This window comes from Canis aureus, chromosome 3, assembly GCF_053574225.1.
Source record: "Canis aureus isolate CA01 chromosome 3, VMU_Caureus_v.1.0, whole genome shotgun sequence".
In the NCBI taxonomy this organism is placed as follows: Eukaryota; Metazoa; Chordata; class Mammalia; order Carnivora; family Canidae; genus Canis; species Canis aureus.
In genome coordinates this window covers 60,760,892-60,783,382 of record NC_135613.1, presented here as the reverse complement: position 1 = coordinate 60,783,382, position 22,491 = coordinate 60,760,892, and the positions used below count along the sequence as shown (strand labels likewise).

At 38.8% G+C, this 22,491-nt stretch overlaps 1 protein-coding gene across 8 annotated transcripts in view; it reads right to left on the bottom strand.

Moving 5' to 3' along the window:
• Positions 1-22,491, bottom strand: part of DYNC2H1 (dynein cytoplasmic 2 heavy chain 1) — a 339,457-nt gene that overhangs the window by 12,275 nt on the left and 304,691 nt on the right. For all 8 annotated transcript variants that reach the window (XM_077893273.1, XM_077893270.1, XM_077893267.1 and 5 more), the window contains one exon: positions 13,762-13,878. In XM_077893273.1, coding sequence (XP_077749399.1) covers positions 13,762-13,878 — 117 coding nt within the window. Of the gene's footprint in view, positions 1-13,761; positions 13,879-22,491 lie in introns of those variants that run through there.

The window sequence follows — 22,491 nt, the reverse complement described above, 5'->3', positions numbered from 1 at the left end:
TCACCCTGGGCCAGGCATCCATCTGCTCGGAGACAACAGCCTGTCTCTCAAACCACACGTCGCTCTTGTCACACTCCTGTTCCAAGCTCTTCAAGGCGTCCTACTGACTATGAAGTGGTGTACACACCCTGGTGTGGCTATAGGGCTTGTCCTGCTTGGTCTGCGCCTGCCTTCTTTATTGACTCAAGGACAGTCAATGATACATTCGTTTCAGGAGCATAGCACAGTGAACACACGGGTCTGTACATCGTGCTGTGCTGAGTCTGCCCCCACATGGCTCTGTCCCAGTGACACTGGTTCTCTTCCCTATGCTGTGCGTCTAATTCCTATAACTTCTTCACTCCATAGCTGGGGGACTACCCCTCCCTCTCCCCTGTCCATTCTTTTAACCCCTTGCCCTCTGGTAGCTCTGTTTGCTCTCTGTACTTTTGGGGTATGTTTCTGGTTTCTGTTTATTTATCTCTTTTATTTGTTAGACTCCACATACAAGTGAAATCATATGGCATGTCTTTCTCTGATTTGCTTAAATTAGCATAATACCCTCTAGGTCCACCCATGTTGTTATAAACAGCACAAATTCCATCCTTTTTCATGGCTGAATAATGTACCATTGTATACAGAGAGATCTTCTCTATTTATGCATCTAACACTGGGTTGTGTGCATATCTTGGCTATTGTAAATCATGCTGCAATAAACATAGGGGTGCATGTATATTTGTCAAATTGGTGTTTTCATTTCCTTTGGGTAAATACCTGGTAGTGTGATGACTGGATCACAGGACAGTTCTATTTTTAATTTTTAAGGAAGCTCCATACTATCTTCCATAGTGGATGCATCAACTGACATTCTCACCAGCAGTGCGTGAGACTCTCTCCACATCCTCTGTTGTTCCTTGTGTTTTTGATTTTAGCCATTCTGTCAGGTGTGAGGTGGTATTTCACTGTGATTTTGATGTGCATTTCCCTGATGAAATGCAATGGATTTATTTTTTTTAATTTATTTATTCATGAGAGACAGAGAGAGAGAGAGAGACAGAGAAGCAGGCTTCATGCAGGGAGCCCCATGTGGGACTTGATCCTGGGTCTTCAGGACCATGCCCTGGGCTGAAGGTGGCGCTAATCCGCTGAGCCACCCAGGCTACCCCAATGGATTTCTGTATATTGATTTTGTATCCTGTGACTTTACTGAATTTGTGTACCAGCTCTAGTTTCAGTAGGGTCCTTCAGGGTTTTCTATATATAATATTTCATAACCTGCAAACAGTGGAAGTGTGACTTCTTCCTTACCAATGTGGATGGCTCTTATTTCTTTTTGTTGTCTGGTTGCTGAGGCTAGGACTTCCAGGACTACATTGAATAAAAGCAGTGAGAGTGGACATCTCTGTCTTGTTCCTGAGCCAAAGGGAAAAGCTCTCGGTTTTTCACCATTGAGTATGATGTTCACTGTCAGTCTTTCATATAAGGCCTTTGTTATGTGGAGCTATGCTACATTCCCTCTAAACTTCTTTGTGGAGTATTTTTATCATGAATGGATGTTGTACTTTGTCAAGTTCTTTTTCTGCATCTACTGAAATATGTTTTTTTTTCAAATCATTTCTCTTATTGATGTGATGTGTCACATTGATTGATTTGAAAATTCGAACCACCCTTGCATTCCAGGAGTAAATCCCACTTGATTATGGTAAATGATTTTTAAAAATATATTGTTGGATTTGGTTTGCTAATGAGAGAGACTGGCCTACATTTCTCTTTTTATGTGCTACCTCTGTCTGGTTTTGGTATCTGGGTGGTGCCTCAGAGAATGAATTTGGACATTCTCCCTCCTCTATATATTTTTTATTTTTTTCCTCCTTCCTCTTTAAATGTTTGGTGGAATTCACCTTTGAAGCTGTCTGGTCCTGGACTTTGTTTCAGTTTTGAAAGGTTATATGTTTCTAGGAATTTATCCATTTCTTCCAGGTTGTCCATTTGTTGATGTGTAATTTTTCACAATATTTTCTTAAAATCGTTTGCATTTCCATGCTGTTATTTCTCTTCTATCCTTTGCGATTTTGTTAATTTGCATCCTCTGTATCTTCCCTTTTTTTATGACTCTGGCTAGAAATTAATAAATTTAGTTAATCATTTCTAAGAACCATCTTTTGGTTTCATTGATCTGCTGTACTTTTTTTTTTTTTTTTTTAGTTTCTTTATCATTTATTTCTGCTCTTTTATTATTTTCTTCCTTCTGCTGGTTTGAAGTTTTGTTTGTTCTTCTTTCTCTAGCTCCTTTAGGTGCAAGGTAGGTTGTTTGAAATTTTTCTTGTTTCTTCAGGTAGACCTGTATGGGTATGCTTTTCCCTCTTAGAACTGCTTTTCCTGTATTCCAAAGAATTTAGACTATTGTGTTTTCTTTTTTTAAAAAAAATTACTATTATCTTAATTGCAGTATAGTTAACATAGTGTTAAATTAGTTTCACGTGCACAATAAATATACAGGTCACTGTTTTCAATTTCATATGTCACCATCTATCTTTTAATTTCCTCTTCTTCCATGACTCACTGTTTAATGGCATGTTAACTTCCATGTGTGTGTGTTCTAGTTTTTTCTGAGATTGATAGTTTCCTACCTTTGTGTTCTGACAAGTTACCTAAAAAGATTTCACTCTTCTACAATTTATTATGACTTGTTTTGTGGCAGTTTCCTTACAAATTTTCTGCAAGGATTATCTCTCCACTGATGTAAGTGGGGTGTTGAAGTCTCCTTGGTGTTTAATGTCTGCTAATATTTATGTATTTAGGTGCTCTAATGTTGGGTGCCTAAATATAACTGTCCCTCATCCTCATGGACTGACCCCTTTACCATTACATGATGGCCTTCTTAGACTCTTGTCACTATCTGTTTTCAAGTCCATTTTGTACAAGTATTGTTACCTTGGCTTTCCCCCCAGTCTACATAAATGGTATGTGTCTGGAGATCTGAAGTGAGTCTCTCATAGGCCTTATCTTCTTATCTATTCATCGACCTGTGTTTATCGACAAGTATTTAGACCACGTCCACTTTCAGTATTAATTATTGCCATTCTACTCATTGTTCTTGGGTTGTTTTGTAGTTCTTCTCTGTTCTGTGCTTTTCTTCTTGGCTATTTCTTAGTGATTGATGATTTTCTGTATATTATGCTTGGATTTCTTTATCTTTTGTGTATCTTTTATAGGTTTTGGGTTTGTGGTGGCATGAGGCTCATATACAGGATCTGAAATATACAGTGGTCCATATCATGTTCATGGTCATTTAAGTTTGAATACACTCTTAAAGAACTGCTTCTTTACCATTTAAGTTTGAATACACTCTTAAAGAACTGCTTATTTACTCCCTATTCCATGTTTTAGTCATAATTTTCTTATTTCTAATTATGGTATTTTCTTTTCCAGTTTAACATTTCTTGAAGGGCCAGATTTAAGGTGATGAACTTGTTTTAACTTTTGTCTGGGAAACTAACTCAATTTTGAATGACATACTTGCTGGGTAGAGTATTCTTGGTTAGAGGTTTTAACTTCCATCACTTTGAATATATCATGCCATTCTCATTGGGACATCAAAAGTTTTTGCCGAAAAATCAGCTGAGAGCCTTAAGAGGTTTCTCGTGTATGTGGCTGCTCTGTGGTTGCTTTTAAAATTCTTTGACACTACTTTCTGCCATTTTAATGACTATGGATTACAGTGTGGCTCTCCTTGGGGTCATTGTTTCTGGAGCTCTCTGTGCTCCCTGGACGTGGAGGTCTGCTTCCTCCCCAGGGCAGGGAAGTCTTCCCTCATTATTTCTCCAGGTAAGTTTTCCACCCCATTCTCTTTCTTCTTCTTCTTGGATCCATATAATGCCAATGTTTGCTGGATGTTGTCCAACATACTCCTTAACCTATCCTCATTTTTAAAAATTCTTTTTTCTTGTTACTGTTCAGCAGGAGGAACCTGGGTGGGGCCTCTGGAGCTGAAGTAGTCCTGGTCCAGGAGGTCTCAGAGTGTTGTATGCTGAGGGAGCTCTAGCAAGCCACCTGGAGTGTTCTGGGTTACATACCACACACCTCTGTTCCCTTGGTGCAATGACTAGTGCTGTGGTGAATGCTGAACAAGGGGTATCTCAGTGTCTATTGTGCTGGAGCCACCACCTTGGTGTGACACCTGAGAATTATGTGGGCTAGGCGTGCAGGGCCCACTGTGGGTAGAAGACTGGCCATGGCACTTGGACTCTGTTCCCACATGCGCTATGAAGGCAGATGTGGAAGAGGCAGTGGTGCTCCCCAGCCCTTTCTACCCAGAGTGTGGTGCAGCAGCTCCCCTGTCATTTGGAATGGGAGCTGAATCGGCTCACCACAGTCCCTCAGCGCTACTCCTAGCTGCTGCAGTTCACAGTGTGGTAGTTCCTTTCATTACCGTGTCTCCTCTCTCTTGCTGCTCTCTGTTTAGTCTCTGTAGAACGGGATCTCTGCGCCATTCTCTATGTGATTTGTGTGCAAAGTTGTTGTGCAGAGATGGGTCAACCAGACCTCAGGGTCTTCAGGAAGAACTGATTTGGTGGGTCTTGGAGGACATGAGTTCAGGGTCTTCTTATGTCACCATCTTGGACCAGAACCCCATCTTGGCCTACCTTTCTAATTACATCCCCTCCCACATGAACCATACATCCCAGATGTGCCAGACCTGCAGTTCCCAGGATGCCCTAGGGCTCTCAGATCATACCACCTTGCAAGTAAGCAAGCTGCTTCTTCTCTGTGAAATGCCTTGCCTCTAGCATTCTTCTATTTATCCTGGATCTCTTCTTATTCATACTGTGACTACAAGTTCTGAGAGAAGCTCCCTCCTCCCTGAGGACAACTCTCCTCCATCCAATTACATGTCATACATCTGAGGCCTCCCTCACCTGCCAGTTTGCATGAACCTGTAAATTGTACTTAAAACTCTGAGCTATAGTCATATAATTGTTTGCTCGCCCACTTAACAAAATGTTCCGATGGAAGAAAGTTATTTGTCTGTGTAACTCTAAGAATGTAAGTATTTAATGATGATGGATAGCACTTGGTAAACACAAAAGCACTGTATGAAGTTTTCACTAATGTGAAAACATTAAAAAATATTAGCATCAGGACAAGTGGGACCTACACATGTGAGGCACTATGCTAGGTATGCTTCATATACACAGAAACTTATTCAATCCTCAGCCCGGGGCTGTAGACACATCACTGTCTCCAACGTCACATAAGAAAACTGGATTGGAGGGTTTGGAACTTGGCCCAAAGCCCCCAGCTCATCAGCTAGGGAAGCAGGGCTCCAGTATGCTATGTGCTAATGCATTTGGTAGTGTGCCTCCTCTCACACAAGAATGGCCAGAGATGCTAAGTTTATACAGAAGAAAGAGCTCATGGTAAAGGAAAGGATGAGAAGTTGGGGAGGAGGGACAGAGCAGTGGAGATGGCCACAAATCCTTTCATTATGAAGGAAATCCCTTTCATAAAAGTAAAAAAAATTCATAATATCTGAGCCATTTCTTTTATTGGCTAAATACTCAAATTAATTTTCTCTCTCTGTACATGAGCTATTTTTTCTAATTAAATTATTTTTAAAGTGTGGTAAATAAAATAGGATAGAAATGATAAAGTAAAATACTATGAAGCAATAAATTCTGAGTCTTGTAATATCATGCTGCTTTGCATACCACCCAGTAACAGACTGGCATTGTCCCTAACACTACATTCCCGATTTGCACTCAGTTTCTGGCCAATTACGTCCGTATTGCTCCAAGCTATTTTTTTCTGCATTTCTAACTACCCAATTATTCTCTGTACTCTGTTTTTATTGCTGGGGCTTATACATGTCTGACCTTTTTCTCCACTGAGGTCATTATATGGATTTTGTTTCGCAGAGAATGAACACTTAATTTGGATCCATTTGAATTAGTCTCTATGATCATATACAACTTTATATGTTATGGTTAAAAACTCTTTGCAGGGATCCCTGGGTGGCGCAGAGGCTTAGCGCCTGCCTTTGGCCCAGGGCGCGATCCTGGAGACCCGGGATCGAATCCCATGTCGGGCTCCCGGTGCATGGAGCCTGCTTCTCCCTCTGCCTGTGTCTCTGCCTCTCTCTCTCTCTCTCTCTCTGTGACTATCGTAAATAAATTAAAAAAAAAAAAAAAACTCTTTGCAAATTCCAACCTTAACTTTTACATATAACTTCTAGTTTTGTTATCATACCTGTTAATAATAGCCAGATGAAAATAAACATTGACTGCTCTCTTTTCTTTTTTTTATTTTTTTATTTTTATTTTTATTTATTTATGATAGTCACAGAAAGAGAGAGAGAGAGAGGCAGAGACTAGGCAGAGGGAGAAGCAGGCTCCATGCACCGGAAGCCTGACGTGGGATTCGATCCCGGGTCTCCAGGATCACGCCCTGGGCCAAAGGCAGGCGCCAAACCGCTGCGCCACCTAGGGATCCCGACTGCTCTCTTTTCTATCTGATAAGTCACTCCAATCCTAGAGACAATAAAGCTAATATGCAGGAAAATGGGATACTTCAGAAATATGGATTGATCTTTTAGGTTAGAGGATCCTCTTTTAGCTCTTGGACCAATGACTGCCAATCATTACTACAGCCTTATTTTGTTGTTTCCTAAAAATATTCTGTTGCTTTTTATTTTTTATAATGAGAATTATCATTATTGGAAAATTTAATGCACCACTTTTTCTTATAGTAAGCAGTATATGAAATAGATCTTAGTCATCACATGTAGAATCAAAACTTTAAAGTTTATATTCATACTTATATTTTAAAATTTTATTAAGTAGGAGTCACATGGTTTATCTACAACTGTGTCCTGTTTTAAAGGCAAGTATCTCCCAAGTTTCATTGTTGAAAGTTCTTCAATAATTGAGGGTTTTAAAGAGGGAAATGTTAATGAACTAAGTCTTTGTCAAGACTCTTTTCTTCCAGTTTTTGGGTGGGTCTGACATGGTGATGGAGGATGACGCTGAATTCCATGATGGACACCAAGTCATCAGCTATTTTGAAAGCATATCCTGAAGGAGGTCTGCAGGCTTACTGAACACAGCAGAGGACCACAAAGAGAACAGAGTGGGAGGGAAACCAGGTAACAGAGGGAACCTCCTCCAACATGATGAACTACAGTGGGGACGGACATACTGAGGGCCACACACTGATTCCTCTGCACAGAGACACAGAAAAAGGCCATGGTTTAAAAAGGTAACTGAAGTATAAAGAAACTAGGCCTAGAGTCCTGCCAACCAGTGGGACAGCTGCTGGAACTCTCTCAGGTCAAGAGGCTGGGGAATACCATGGTTTATGTTCCCCTCCACCTTGAATGCACACCGAAGGCAGGTGCCATAACCAGCCTGCTGCCTCGGCAAGCCCCAGGCCCCCAGCCCATTCCAGCTCTGCACACACTGGGTCACAGGGAAAAAGCAGCAGTTTAAAAGAGCAACTAGAATAGAAAAGATCCAGCCTTAGAATGTCTGTCAAATGGTGAGGAAGCTGCTGGAACTCTCTCTGGGTTGAAGAGGCTGGTGTGTGATGGATTATGTTTTGCCCTCCACCTTGACAGCACAGATGGCAACATAGTCTAGGTACCATTGCCAGCCTGCTACCTCACCAAACCAGCCCCAAGAATCCCCCCTAAAGCTGTCCCAGGCTAACACACACTGGGACACCCCTAGTCAGCACTCATTGTAGCTCCAGCTGTAGCACCATGTTGATGAAGGTGCAGAGCACCCCCACACACTCCAGGCCTGTACCACTTTGGCTCCAGATGACTGGTCATGGCACTCTCTGGAATAGATCACATAGAATACCCCAGCTTGCTTGCTGTACTGCCAGGTGCCCTCTGTGTGAAGAGAGCTGGGATGGCCCCAGCTTGTGCCCCCATTAGCTATGGCCATTCCACCAGGGCAGCCCCCACATAGAGTGTCCCCAGACTTCTCAGCCATAGTCACCAGGCACATAGTCTACACAGGGGATGACCATACCCAAGACCACTTCAGTGTAAGAGAAATAGCTGTCTGCTAATTCATAGGAATACAGGAAGGATATGCTCCCAATGAAAGAATAAGACAAAATCCTCAAGAACTAAACAGAATGGAGGCAAGCAAAGTAATGGTCCTAATGATACTCACTGGACTAGGGAGGAGAGTAGATGAACTCTGTAAGAACTTTAACAAAGAGAAAATTAAAAATATCAGAATTGAAAACAATAACTGAATTGAAAACTATAGAGGGAATCAGTAGCAGATTAGCGGATGCAGAACAATGGGTCAACTACTTAGAAGACAGGGTATCCCAAGTGGAACCGCAAAAAGAAAAAAGACTTTTAAAAAATGAGGACAAATTAAGGGATCTTCTGGACAGCGTTGTATTATAGGGGCCTCAGAAAAGAGAGAGAGGGGGGCAGAAAACTTATTTGAATAGTAGCTGAAAACTTCCCTAACCCGGGGAAGGAAACAGACATCCAGGCTCAGGAAGCACAAAAAGCTCCAAACACAATGAACCTATGGAGGTCTACACCATGAAACAACAATTAATATGCTGAAGATTAAATATAAAGATAGAATTTTAAAAGCAGCAAGAGAGAAGCAACTAGTTACATACAGGGAAACCTTGCAAGGCTGTCAGCTGATTTTTCAATAATCTTTGCAGGCCAGATTGGAGGTACATGATATATTCTAAGTGATGAAAGGGAAAAACCTAGAACCAAGAATACTCCACTCCACAAGTTTATCATTCAGAATTGAAGGAGAGGGGATCCCTGGGTGGCGCAGTGGTTTAGCGCCTGCCTTTGGCCCAGGGAGTGATCCTGGAGACCAGGGATCAAGTCCCACATCGGGCTCCCTGCATGGAGCCTGCTTCTCCCTCTGCCTGTGTCTCTGCCTCTCTCTCTCTCTCTCTCTCTCTCTATCATGAATAAATAAATAAATAAAATCTTTCAAAAAAAGAATTGAAGGAGATATAGAGTTTACCAGACAAAGGAGTTAATCGCTATTAAAAACAGGCTTTAAAAGAAATGTTGAAATGACTTCTTTAAGGGGAAAACGAAGTGGCTATAATCAGACAAAACCTGAATGAAAGAGATTTTATCAATGATAGCAAACATACAGCAATGATAATAGAGCAATCACATAAAAAGCTAGTATGAAGGTGAAAAAAAGTAGTAATTATCTTAGAAATTAAGGAACATCAAAAATATATAAAATATGACATCATACACATAAAACATCAAAGGGCTGAGTAAAAATGAAATTATTTTAGAATATGCTCAAACTTTATGTAACCATCAACACAATACAGACTGCTATCCACTTAGGATCCTGTATATGAACCTCATGGTAACTGCAAAATGAAAACATTCAACAGATACACAAAAAATAAAGGGAAAGTCAAATTAACACTCTGGAAAGTCCTTTGTCACAAGGACACAAGGAAATAGAGGATGAAAGAAACAAGAAAGAACTGCAAATACAACCAGAAAATGATGATAATAATGTCCTGCCATTTTGTTCAATAATTACTTTATATGGAAATGGTTCAAATGCTCCAATCAAAAGACACAGGGTGAATGAATGGATAGTGAAAGAAGATCCATCTCTACGCTGCCCTGTGGAAGACTCACTCTAGACCCCACGACATATACACACTGAAAATGGAGAGAAAAACACAATCCACGAAAATATAAGTAGGAAAAACTCCAAGGTAGTGACATGTATGTCAGACAAAACAGACTTTAAAACAGATTGTAGAAGACAAAGGAGGGTGCTGCACAATGATAACAAGAGCATATAACAATAGTGACTATGTGCCCAATACTCAAACACTAAATACAAAGCAAACATGAGCAGATACAACACAATAATAGTTGGGAACATCAGCACACCACTTACATCAATGGAGAGATCATCCAGGCAGAAAACAAATAAAACCATTTCTTTGTATGACATGTAAGACCAGATATATACAGACCATTCCATGCAAAAACAACAGAAAACATTCTTTTCAAGTGGGCATGAAGTTTTCTCTATAAGAGATCAACTATTAGTCAACAAAATAAGTCTATTGACGAGTGAAATCATATCAAGTTTATTTTCTGAATTATACGAAAAAGTTTGAAAAAAACACAAACAGGTAGAAGCTAAGTTGCACGCTACTTAGGAGTCAATGAAGAAATCTAAAAGGAATAAAAAAAACCCATGGGAACAAATGAAAATTATAGTACAAAAACATCTGCACACAACCAAAGCAGTTCTAAAAAAGGGTAATTAAAGTGATGCAGGCCTACCTCAAGAAACAAGAGAAACCTCAAACCATCTAACTTTACACCTAAAGGAATGGGAAAAAAAAAACAAAACAAAAAACCTAAGTTAGTAGAAAGAAGAAAAAATAAAGGTGAGAGTAGAAATATATGAAATAAAGACTAAAAAATTTAGAAAAGATCAATGAAACCAAGAGCTAGTTCTTTAAAAAGATGAACAAGATTGATACATCTTTAGCAAGACTCATCAAGAGAAAAAGAGAGGACCCAAATATATAAAATCAAAGGACTATATAATACTGCTATGAAAAATTATATGCCAACAAATTGGACAATCTAGAAGAAATGGAGAGATTCCCAGAAACATCAAATCTTCTAAGAATGAATCAAGAAGTAGAAAATCTGAACAGACTGTGTACTCATAATGAAATTGAATTAGTAATCCATAAAGCTCCCAACAAACAAAAGTCCAGGGCCTGATAGCTTCTCATGTAAATTCTACCAAACATTTATATAAGATTTAATATCCTCCCCGAACTATCACAAAAAATCAAAGAGGAAGGAAAGCTTTCCAATTCATTCTATGAAACCACCATAACCCTGATACCAAAATCAGACAAAGCCACTACAAAAAAAGAGAACTACAGGCCAATATCCCCAAAGAATATAGATGCAGAAATCCTTAACAAAATGCTAGCAAATGACATTCAGCAAACAATACAGTATAAGGATCATTCACCAATCAAGTGGGATATATTCTGGGGATGTGATCTGCATAAACCACATTAACAAAATGAAGGCTAAAAATCATGTGATCATCTCAATAGATGCAGAAAAAGCAAAGAAATTCAACATCCATTCATGAAAAAAACCTCTCAACAAAAGGGGCTTGTTTAGAGGGAACATACCTCAACATAATAAAGACCTTGTAGGACCAACCCACAGCTAATATTAGACTCAATGGTGAGTAACAGGGTTTTCCCTCTAAGATTAGGGACAGGGCAAGAAGTCTACTACTGCCACATTTATTCAAAGTAATACTGGAAGTCCTAAACATAACAACCAGACAAGAGAAACAAATGGCATCCAACATGGTAAAGAAGTAAAGCTGTCAATGTTGGCAGATGACATGGATGCTACAGATAGAAAACCCTAAAGACTCTACAAAAAAATAAATAAGTAAATAAATAAATAAATAAAATAAATGAATTCAGCAAAGTTGCAAGATACAAAATGAATATACAGAAGTCTGTAGCATTTCTATGGACTAATAACTAAGTAGCAGAGAAACTTAGGAAATAATTGCACTTATAATTGTACCAAAATGAAAGAAATACCCAGGAAAAACTTAACCAAAAAGGTGAAATATGAGTAATCAAAAACGATAGAGCTCTGATGAAAGAAATTCAGGAGAACACAAACAAATGTAAATATATACCAGATTCATGGATTGGAAAAATATTGTTAAAATGCCCACACTATTCAAAGTAATCTGCAGATGCAATGCAATCCCTATTACCCATAGTATTTTTCATAGAACTAGAACAAACAATCCTAAAATTCGTATGGAGCCATAAAAGACACTAAATAGCCAAAGCAATCTTGAGAAAGAAGAACCAAGTTGAAGGTGTCACAATTCTAGATTTCAAGATATACCACCAAAGCTGTAGTAATCAGAACAGTATGGTACTAACACAAGGAGACAAACAGATCAAGAACAGACAGCCCAGAAATAAGCCTACGCTCGCATGAAAGAGGATACAGGAATACACAATTTAAAAATGATTATCTTTTCAACAAATGGTGCTGGGAAAACGACTACCTGCAAAAGAATGAAACTGGACTACTTTCTTACACATACACAAAAATAAAATGGGTTAAAAACTTAAATGTGAGACCTGATACAATATAACTCCTAGAAGCAAACACAGGCAGTAAGATCTTTGTTATGAGTCTTAGCAACATTTTTCTAGGTATGTCTCCTCAGGCAAGGGAAACAAAGTAAAAAGTGAACTACTGGAACTACACCAAAATAAAAAGATTCTGCACAGCAAATAAAACTATCAACACAACAAAAAGGCAGCCTACTGAAAGAAAGAAGATATTTGCAATGATATATCTGATAAGGGATTCATATCCAAAATATACAAAGAAACTCTACAGCTCAATCCCTGAAAAACAAATGATCTGATTAAAGAATAGGTAGAGGACCTGAGTAGATATTTTCCAAGAAAACATACAAATGGCAACAGACACATGAAAAGATGCTCAATGTTACTGTCATCAAATAATTGCAAATCAAAGAAGCACAATGAGAGATTACCTCACACCTGTCAGAATGGTTAGTATAAAAAAGATGAGCAATAACAAGTGCTGATGAGGATGTGGAAAAAAGGAACCTTTGTTCACTATTGCTGGGAATAATGCACACTGGTGCAGCCACTGTGGAAAATAGTAATGATGTTACCTAAAAAATTAAAAGTAGAAATATTATAACTTTTCAGCAATTCTTCTACATATTTACTCAAGAACAAAAACACTAACTTGAAAAGACACATACTTCCTGTTTATTATTGCATTCTTTACAACACCATGACACAGATGCAGCAACACTGTCTACTGACAGCACAGCAGATAGATAGTGCTTCTTGTATACACACACAGCCACAAAAAAGAGTAACACCTTGCCACTTGTGACAATATGGATAAAGTGTGAGGGTGTTATGATAAGTGAAGTCAGGTAGAGAAAGACAAACACCATATGATTTGATCTCTATGTGGAATGTAAGAAACAAAGCAAATGAACCAATAAAACAATATAGAAACAGACCCCTAAATACAGAAAACAATCTGGTGGTTGGCGGAGGGTGGGGGGTGGAGGGATGGGCAAGATGAGTGAAGGGAGCAGTGGGTCCAGCCCTCAGCTATGGAATGAGTCGTGGGGATGAATGTGACAGCAAAGGAGATGGAGTCAACAGTCATGTGACAGTGCCCTAGGGGCAGGTGGCAGCTCTAACCGTGGTGGGCATAGCTCACCTTGTGGCACATCCAAAACTGACCTGACACTATGTACCAACTATACTCGAATTAGAAAAAAAAAAAAAGAAAAAAAAGAAAAAAAAAAAAGAAAAAGAAAAAGACCTGTTTTCTTCATTTACCTATTCCCAGCAGAGGGCCACAGTACAACAGGTGTGTATTAGCCTGTCCACACTGTCGATTTCTGCATGGCTAATACATAATACTTGGTAACCCATATTACCATTAAAGTCTTTTGCTCTTAGCAGGGTATATATACATTACTTAGAAATTGAAAACTATAATGCTATTCTTTCCATAACAAAGATTTTAAAACGTCCCATACATTTAAACATTATAAAGGACACTATAAATTTGTTCAAATGCAGGTGAGATTAGAGAGTAAACAAAAAATACCTAGGCCGAGACTATTGATCCCGAAGGCAGGGCTGCCTTACCTGGGGAATCCAGCCAACACAGCAAGGGAGAACTGGTGACACACTTGGAGAATCGTGGTGGTTTTCAGAGAGCCGGCTCCCGTCAAAACTGCAGCCTTCCAGAAGCAAGCCGCCCATCTGTCATGGAAATAAGCAGACCTCTGAAATCTACATTCAAGTCAGGAGTTGAAATGTCAGGAGTTACTATGTCCTATCTCAGGAGGAAAGGCAACACGTTCCATTGTGACAGTGTATGCCAAGCTTTCTGAGAACAAAGATGATGGCATTTAATCCAAGAACAAAAAAGGTAAAGACCTGCACCACTGTTCACGGTGATCTTGCCACAGATAGAATTCTCAATTTTAGCATATACTTTTTTGTCTGTGTCTATTTATTTAGCAGATAGTTTAGGAATACTTAATATGTCATTAGTTACAGCTACAGGCATGTTGGTATTAGATTAGTAGAAGCATAATAGAAAATGCCAAAAAGTTAGTCTTTCTTCAACAGGGTGAAAAAGCATAATTAAAGAAGGATGTGTGTTCCCTGCTTGGAGTTTTGACATCCTTTTTTAAAGAACAGAACAAAGCTCAGAAAATTGAATGCAAATGATCTGTGACATGCTGTGCAGGGCTGAAAGAATAATAAAAAAGAGTTAATCTCTTTTTCTAGATTGACTTTGGTGTACATTCAGGGAATTATGAAAATAAAAATATAACTATTTTGATAATATTAGTTTCATATTTATTCTGTAAAAGTATTCATTTAGTTTCTAAGTGTTACTCTAACCTGAGTTTATCTAAAGGCAACAAAGGTCAAGTCAGTACTTTGTATTTCGAGCCACATCTATAGTCTCATAATGTGAACTTGTGTAGAATATACAGAACAATCTTTTTTAAAAAAGAGTTTTAAAAAATATTTTATTTATTTTTTTGAGAGAGAGCATGAGCAGGGGGAGGGGCAGAGGGAGAAGCACTCAGGGGAGCCCTGAGCAGGAGCTCAATTCTAGGATGCCAGGATCATGACCTGAGCTGAAGGCAGATGTTCAACCAACTGAGCCACTCAGATACACCAAGATTTATTTTAGAGAGAGTGAACATTTGAGTAGTGGAGAGGGTCAGGCAGGGAAGGGAGAGAATCTCAAGCAGACTCCATGCTGGATGTGGAACCTGGCATGGGGCTTGATCTCACAACCATTTGACATCATGACCTGAGCTGAAACCAAAAGTCAGATGGTTAACTGATTGCCCTGCCCAGGTGCCCCCAATACAGAACAATCTTATAAATATTACATAGTACTTTAAGGTTTTATCATGCTCAATAGAAGTGCTATAGAATTGAGATGATGGAAGACTTACTATAATTTAGCTGAGGATGAGTTTTAGGCTGTGGTATAGGTGTGAGAAGGTACTAGTAGATATGCCTTGACAAATAATTTTGAATAGCTAATTTTGCAGTAAGGTTGCTGTACCATAGAAAAGATAAGCAGCCTGTTTGTTAGTGAGAGAGCTGGTATAAAAATAGAATTACTGAATACCTAAGTTTAACACTCTATTACAGCACTGACATAATGATATTCAGGCCGCTTTGTTGGTAAAGCAAGTTGGCCTTGAAAAAATGCTAAAATTTAGAGAGTTATCTGCTAATTTCACTGCTAACCTCTCTAGGTAAGACAGTTCTTTTAGGGCCTCTTCTAGAAATTCCATCAAGTTTCAAGCTTAATTTGTCTGCCTGCAAATTTGTAAACGTAGTTCTTGCTGAGAATGCCACAACTTTACTATGTACTATGGTCTGTAGTTTTTCACTGTTCTTCATCTTCATTAAATGATAAACAATATTAAGTGCTATTTGTACTTATTTATGAATGCATACTTCATACTGTCTAATAAAAGTTTGTCAGAAGTCTATTTTAGCCATTAATGCTTTATTGTGCAGCACACATCTCTCTTGGATGCAAAAAAATAATTATTTTTTTTAAAGATTTTATTTATTTGAGAGAGAGAGCGAGTGAGCATGCAAGCAGGGGGGAGGGGCAGAGGGAGAAGCAGACTCCCCACGGAGCAGGGAGCCCGATGCGGGACTCGATCCCAGGACTCCAGGATCATGACCTGAGCTGCAGACAGCATTTAAGCCACTGAGCCACCCAGGTACCCCTCAAAGAAATGATTATTAATAATTACTGAGATCAGAGATCACTTGTTTACATTATATTAAAAAAGCCGCATCCCTGAGGCTGCCTTCTCCCAACATCTGCGCAAATGCACTGTTTGAGTGAAACCCAGTGTTCAGTGAAAGGGGTCTAAATATACATGTCCTTTTATTATATGACTTTCTTTAATTACTCTTGCTTATAAATACCTGGCTTTCGATTTAATAGAAGAAACAGAAAATCATTAAACCAGAGAAAAAATCTGCACCAAATGTTATTTTACACTTGAATCTCTGATTGAAAACAGGCAACTGGAGAAGTAAGAGAAATTAAACACACACACACACATCTGGTTTTGTTCACAGTTTCAAAACCATGTAAGGGTTAGTGCAAACGAGGCTGACCATAATTATGTAAGTTTACTCCAAATACTAACTATCAAATCTACTTGGAAAGGGCTACTCATAAGATCTTAGAGAACTCTTAGCTTCTTACTTCAAAAGGGGCTAGCAACAGTTCACTAAAAAACAGTAGTAAAGCCATTAGTTTCATATATGATGCTGAGTTTCTTAAATACTTCTGATTTGAACTTAAATTTATCTTGGATTTCATGGTGAATTTGATATTAAAACCTGAATTTTATTTTGATAAGTTATATGGCATTATTTATCATAAACCCCCTTTTAAAAATAAAAATATATCATGCAGAAAAATATTTTTTAAATGTATATGTTCCTACCACTCAGTATTATTAGACTTTAACACACAGCCATATTTATCCCATATTTCTAAGCACATAAACCATAATAGATGTAGTTGAGGTCCTCTCTATATACTTTGCCTTTCCCATTCTTCTGCCCTCACCAGACCACATCATTATCTGGAATTTACCTTTATCTAATTGCTAAATACGGAGGTACCCACAAGCAATCAATAGTGTTTTTTCATGTTCCCAAACTGTAGATAAAGGGTAACACACTTATACACCATTTTCAACCCTATCTTTTCCTTTGTCATTGGTCCAGGAACATCCAGCCTGATCTTTCATCTTGAACACCTGCAAAATGTTTGTTGTATTAACATACGACAAATTATTTATGCTTTTGCTGATGAACATCTAAGTCATGTCTGATGGCTTACTATCATACCACTCCAATAAACATTATGGTACACATGTCTTCAAACACATCACCACAAATTTTTCCACAGACTGATCACAATTTTACTTAACACCATCAAACTGTTCCCCCAAATCACACTAATCATCTGTGGCTTATTGTCCCATATGGGATTTACGTTATGCCACATGCTGGCTAATACTTGGTCTGCTGACACTTAAAAATTATGCCAATATATAGTATCTATAGTATCAAATTTTGAATTTCATTTCATTTCCTGATTACTAGTGAAAACAAGTATTTTATGCTTATTAGCTATTTCTGCTTGACCTTCATATAAGTTGCCTGCTAAAATCCTTGGCCTATTTTCTCTTTTCCCTACTGAGATTTTTTTTTTTCAAGAAACTGATTTGTGGAGAGAGCTTGGCAAGATGAAGTTGGAGCTCATCTCCTCCCTGGAGGCACCAAACCACAACTACAGAAAATGTTACTCTCTGAAAATGAGAAGACAACTAGCAGAAATGCTCTTTTGCAGTTTAAGACATGAAGGAAAAGTCACATGGAGCAGGGCAGGAGGGGCAGAAATGCAGTCAGGGGCCAAACTTCTGGTGCAGTAACCACAGGTGGGCAGATATCATGTGGGTGCAGAGGTCCTCCGTGACAGTGAGACCAAGCCCCACATCAGGCACCGCCCCCTAGGAATCTGTACTGGAAATATGAGACCCTAAAACTCCTGACTTTGAAAATCAGTGGGGCTTAACTGGGAGAAGCAGAGGGGGACAGGGAAGAAAGACTCCCATCTAAAGCGCCAGCACACAATATCACATGAGAGCCAGCACAGAGGCAGCAGCATGAGAGGTGTGTGGCATATAGGGCAAGCAAATTTGCTGACTAATTTTAGAGCATGTGTTGCAGAAGCATGAATCGGTAGACTTTCTCCAGAGACAGAAATTCTTGTGGCGGCCATTTTTCTTGCCCTCCATCTGTCAAGTTGGCCCAATACTAGTAGAAGCCAGTTTTGATACTCTCTTCTACCTTGGTAGCTGTGCTTGCCTCACCCTGGCATTGCCCTGCAGACCAGTCCTGGCAGTGACTAGTCCAAAGTTGCTGCCACCTTGCCAGCCCCAGGTGGGTGGTCTCAATTGGGACTGGCAGCCCCCAAAGTCACTATTGCCCTGCTACACCTGGTGCTCACCCTGGCCAGGACCAGAGCCATTTGAAAGTGACTTCTGCCATATGTAGGATACGGTGGGAGGGAGGAGGGACCCAGCCCCCACCAGCAGCATGGCTGCAACAACTGCAGACAAATCTCTCAGCCAGCTGCACCAGTGTTCACCATACCCACAGCATGCTTGCAACAGTTGCTGGCAGGCCTCTCAAACAGCCATTCTATAGGCAAGTCCTGCTGACCATGCCATGCATTGAATAGTCATAGTCAGACATTGCAGCCAGAAGCACTGGTGGCCAGGCCTATCCATCAGCACATCACAAAGTCATGACAGGAAGGTACTTGTAGCCCACATGGTGGACACCACTGGAGAGACTGATTCTGGTGACAAGGAGGATTGCACTTCTGAGCTACATAGGATGTCTTTTACATAAGGCCTCTAACATCAAGACTGGGATGGACACATAGCTGATCTACATAATACAAAGAAACAAAAATGGAGAGTCAGATAAAATGAGGAGATAAATACGTTCCAAAAGAAAGAATAACAAAACCCCAGAAAAAGCACTACATGAAACACAGATAAACACTTTACCTGATAAAGAGTTCAAAGTAAAACTGATAAAGTTACTCACTGGACTTGAGAGAGGAGTAGAAGAATTCAGTGAAAACTTGAAAGAGATTGAAAACATAAAAAAAAATTTAAAAAAAGAAAATGTAAAAAAAAAATCAGAACTGAAGAATACAACAATGAAGTGAAAAATACACTAATAGGAATCAACAACAGATCAGAAGATGCAGAATGGATAAGTAACCTGGAAGACAGGGTAGTAGAAACCATCCAAGCTAAACAGAAAAAAGAAAAAAAATCTAAAAAAAAAAAAAAATGAGAGTAAGAGAAGAGATCTCTGGGACAACATCAAGCACACTAACATTTCACAATATAGGGTTCCAGAAGAAAAGAAAGAGAAAGGGGAAAATTTGAAGAAATAATAGTTGAAAAGTTTCCTAGTGTGCAGAACAAAAAACACAGATTCATGGAGCTCAGAGAGCCCCAAATAAGATGAGCCCAGGAAGGTCTACACTAAGACACCCTATAATTTACATGTCAGATTTTAACTACCAGACAACTTTAAATGCAGGAAGGGAAAGGCAAGTAGTTACATATAAGGCTTGTAAGGCTATCAGATTATTTTTCAGCAGAAACTTTGTAGGCCAGTAAGTAGTAGCATGATATATTCAAAATGCTGGGGTGGGGGGTATAAAACAGCAACAACCACCTTCAGCCAAGAATACATGACAAAGTTATCTTTCAGAATTGAAGGAGAGATAGTTCACAGACACATGAAGTTACAGGAGTTAATCACCACTAAGCAGCCTTGCAAGAGATATTAGAGGCAGGTGCCCGGGTAGCTCAGTTCCTTAAGTGGCCAACTCTTGACTTCAGCTCAGGTCTTAATCTTGGGGTCGTTTGATTGAGCTCCTCATTGTGCTCTGTACTCAGAGGGGAGTCTGCTTGAGGATTCTCTCTCTCCCTCTTCCTCTGCTCCTCCCCACCTGGGCTCCCTTTCTCTCTCAAATAAATAAGTAAATCTTTTTAAAAAACAAACAAGAAATGTTAAAGGGACTTGTTTAAAAGAAAGAAAAAGGCCAAGACTAGAAGAAAATGTTAAAGGAGCAATTTCACTGGTAAAATCAAACATATTGTCAAGAAAGTAGATCAATCACTTATAAAGCTAGTATGAAGGTTGAAAAACAAAAGAAGTAAAATCAATCATATCTACAAAAATAAGTGCAGGGATACACAAAATAAAAAATATTACACCATATATAAAAAACAAAGATGAGGAGCAAAAGTGTAGTGCTTTGAGAATGTGTTTTAACTTAACTGACCGTCAACTTAATACAGACTGCCATAAACATGTCATATAAGAACTTCATGGCAACCACAAACTAAAAATGTTTAACAGATACACAAGGAGTAAAGAGAAAATTAAGTCAAGCATAGAAAACTACAGAAAATCATCAAAAGAAAGTAAGAGAAGAAGAAAGGAACTAGTTAACTAGAAAACAATTAACAAAATGATAGTAAGTAGGCACCTATAAATAATTAGATGTAAGCAGACTAAATACTCTAATCCAAAGGCATTGGGTGACTGGATGGATAAACACCCTCTTCCCCAACCAAGACCCATCTACATGGTGCCTACAAGAGACTAATTTCAGACGTAAAGACACATACACTGAACGTGAAGGTATGGAAAAAGATATTTCATACAAATGAAGATGGAAAAAAAAACTCAGGGCAGAATAACTTATATCAGACCAAAAAAGGCTTTTTTTTTTTTTTTAAGATTTACTTATTTTAGAGAGAGAAAGAGAGAGAGCATGAGTGGGAAGGGCAGAGAGAGAGTTGGGGGGGGAGAATCTCAAGCAGGGTCCATACTGAGTGTGGAATCCAAGGCAGGACTTACTCTCACGACCCTGAGATCATGACCTGAGCTGAAACCAAAAGTCAGATGCTTAACTGATTGTATCATCCAGGTGCCCTGGGACAAAACAGGCTTTAAAAAAGACTGTAAGAAGAAAAGAGGGGTATTACATAATGATAAAAGGATCAATCCAACAAGAGGACACAACTGTAAATATTAATGCACCTAACATAGGAGCACCTAGATATATAAAACAAATAACAGACATAAAAAAATTGACAGTAATACAATATAGTAGGGTTTTTGGCACCTACATTTATGGAAGGATCATATGCACACAGAAAAATTAGTAAAACAGTGGCTTTGAACCACATATTCAACCAGATGGACTTAACAGATATGTATGAACATTACATCCAAAAACAGAATACACATTCTTTTCCACTGCACATGGAACATTCTCCAAGACAGATCACATATTCGACCACAAAACAAGCCCACAAGAAGTGTTAGAAGACTGAATCATACCAAGTATCCTCTCTGATCAAAATGGTATGAAACTAGAAACCAATTACAAGAAAGCACACACACACGGAGGCTACACAATGTGCTACTAAACCACCAATGAGTCAATGAACAAATAAAAGAGCAAACTGAAAAACTACCTTCAGACCAATGAAAATGGAAACAAATAGTTCAAAATCTTTAGGATGCAGCAAAAGCAGTCCTAATAGTCAAATTTATAAAAATAACAGGCCTCCCTCAAGAAACAAGAAAAATCACAAATAAACCATTCAAATCTACAATTACACATTCTTCTCAAATGCACATGGAACTTTCTCCAGAATAGATCACATACTGGGTCACAAATCAGGTCTGAATGGATACCAAAAGATTGGGATCGTCTCCTGCGTATTCTCAGGTCATAATGCCTTAAAATTAGAACTAAATCACAAGAAGTTTGGAAAGATTTCAAACATGTGGAGGTTAAGGACCATACTGCTAAAAGATGAAAGGGTCAACCAGGAAATTAAGGAAGAATTAAAAAGATTCATGGAAACTAATGAGAATGAAGATACAACCATTCAAAATCTTTGGGATAGAGCAAAAGCAGTCCTGAGGGGGAAATACATCGCAATACAAGCATCCCTCCAAAAACTGGAAAGAACTCAAATACAAAAGCTAACCTTGCACCTAAAGGAGTTGGAGAAAAAACAGCAAATAGATACTACACCCAGCAGAGGAAGAGAGTTAAGAAAGATTCGAGGAGAACTCAACGAAATCGAGACCAGAAGAACTGTGGAACAGATCAACAAAACCAGGAGTTGGTTCTTTGAAAGAATTAATAAGATAGATAAACCATGAGCCAGCCTTATTAAAAAGAAGAGAGAGAAGACTCAAATTAATAAAATCATGAATGAGAAAGGAGAGATCACTACCAACACCAAGGAAATGCAAACGATTTTAAAAACATATTATGAATAGCTATACGCCAATAAATTAGGCAATCTAGAAGAAATGGACATATTTCTGGAAAGCCACAAACTACCAAAACTGGAACAGGAAGAAATAGAAAACATGAACAGGCCAATAACCAGGGAGGAAATTGAAGCAGTCATCAAAAACCTCCCAAAACACAAAAGTCCAGGGCCAGATGGCTTCCCAGGGGAATTCTATCAAACGTTTAAAGAAGAAATCATACCTATTCTCCTAAAGCTGTTTGGAAAGATAGAAAGAGATGGAGTAATTCCAAATTCATTCTATGAGGCCAGCATCACCTTAATTCCAAAACCAGACAAAGACCCCACCAAAAAGGAGAATTATAGACCAATATCCCTGATGAACATGGATGCAAAAATTCTCAACAAGATACTAGCCAATAGG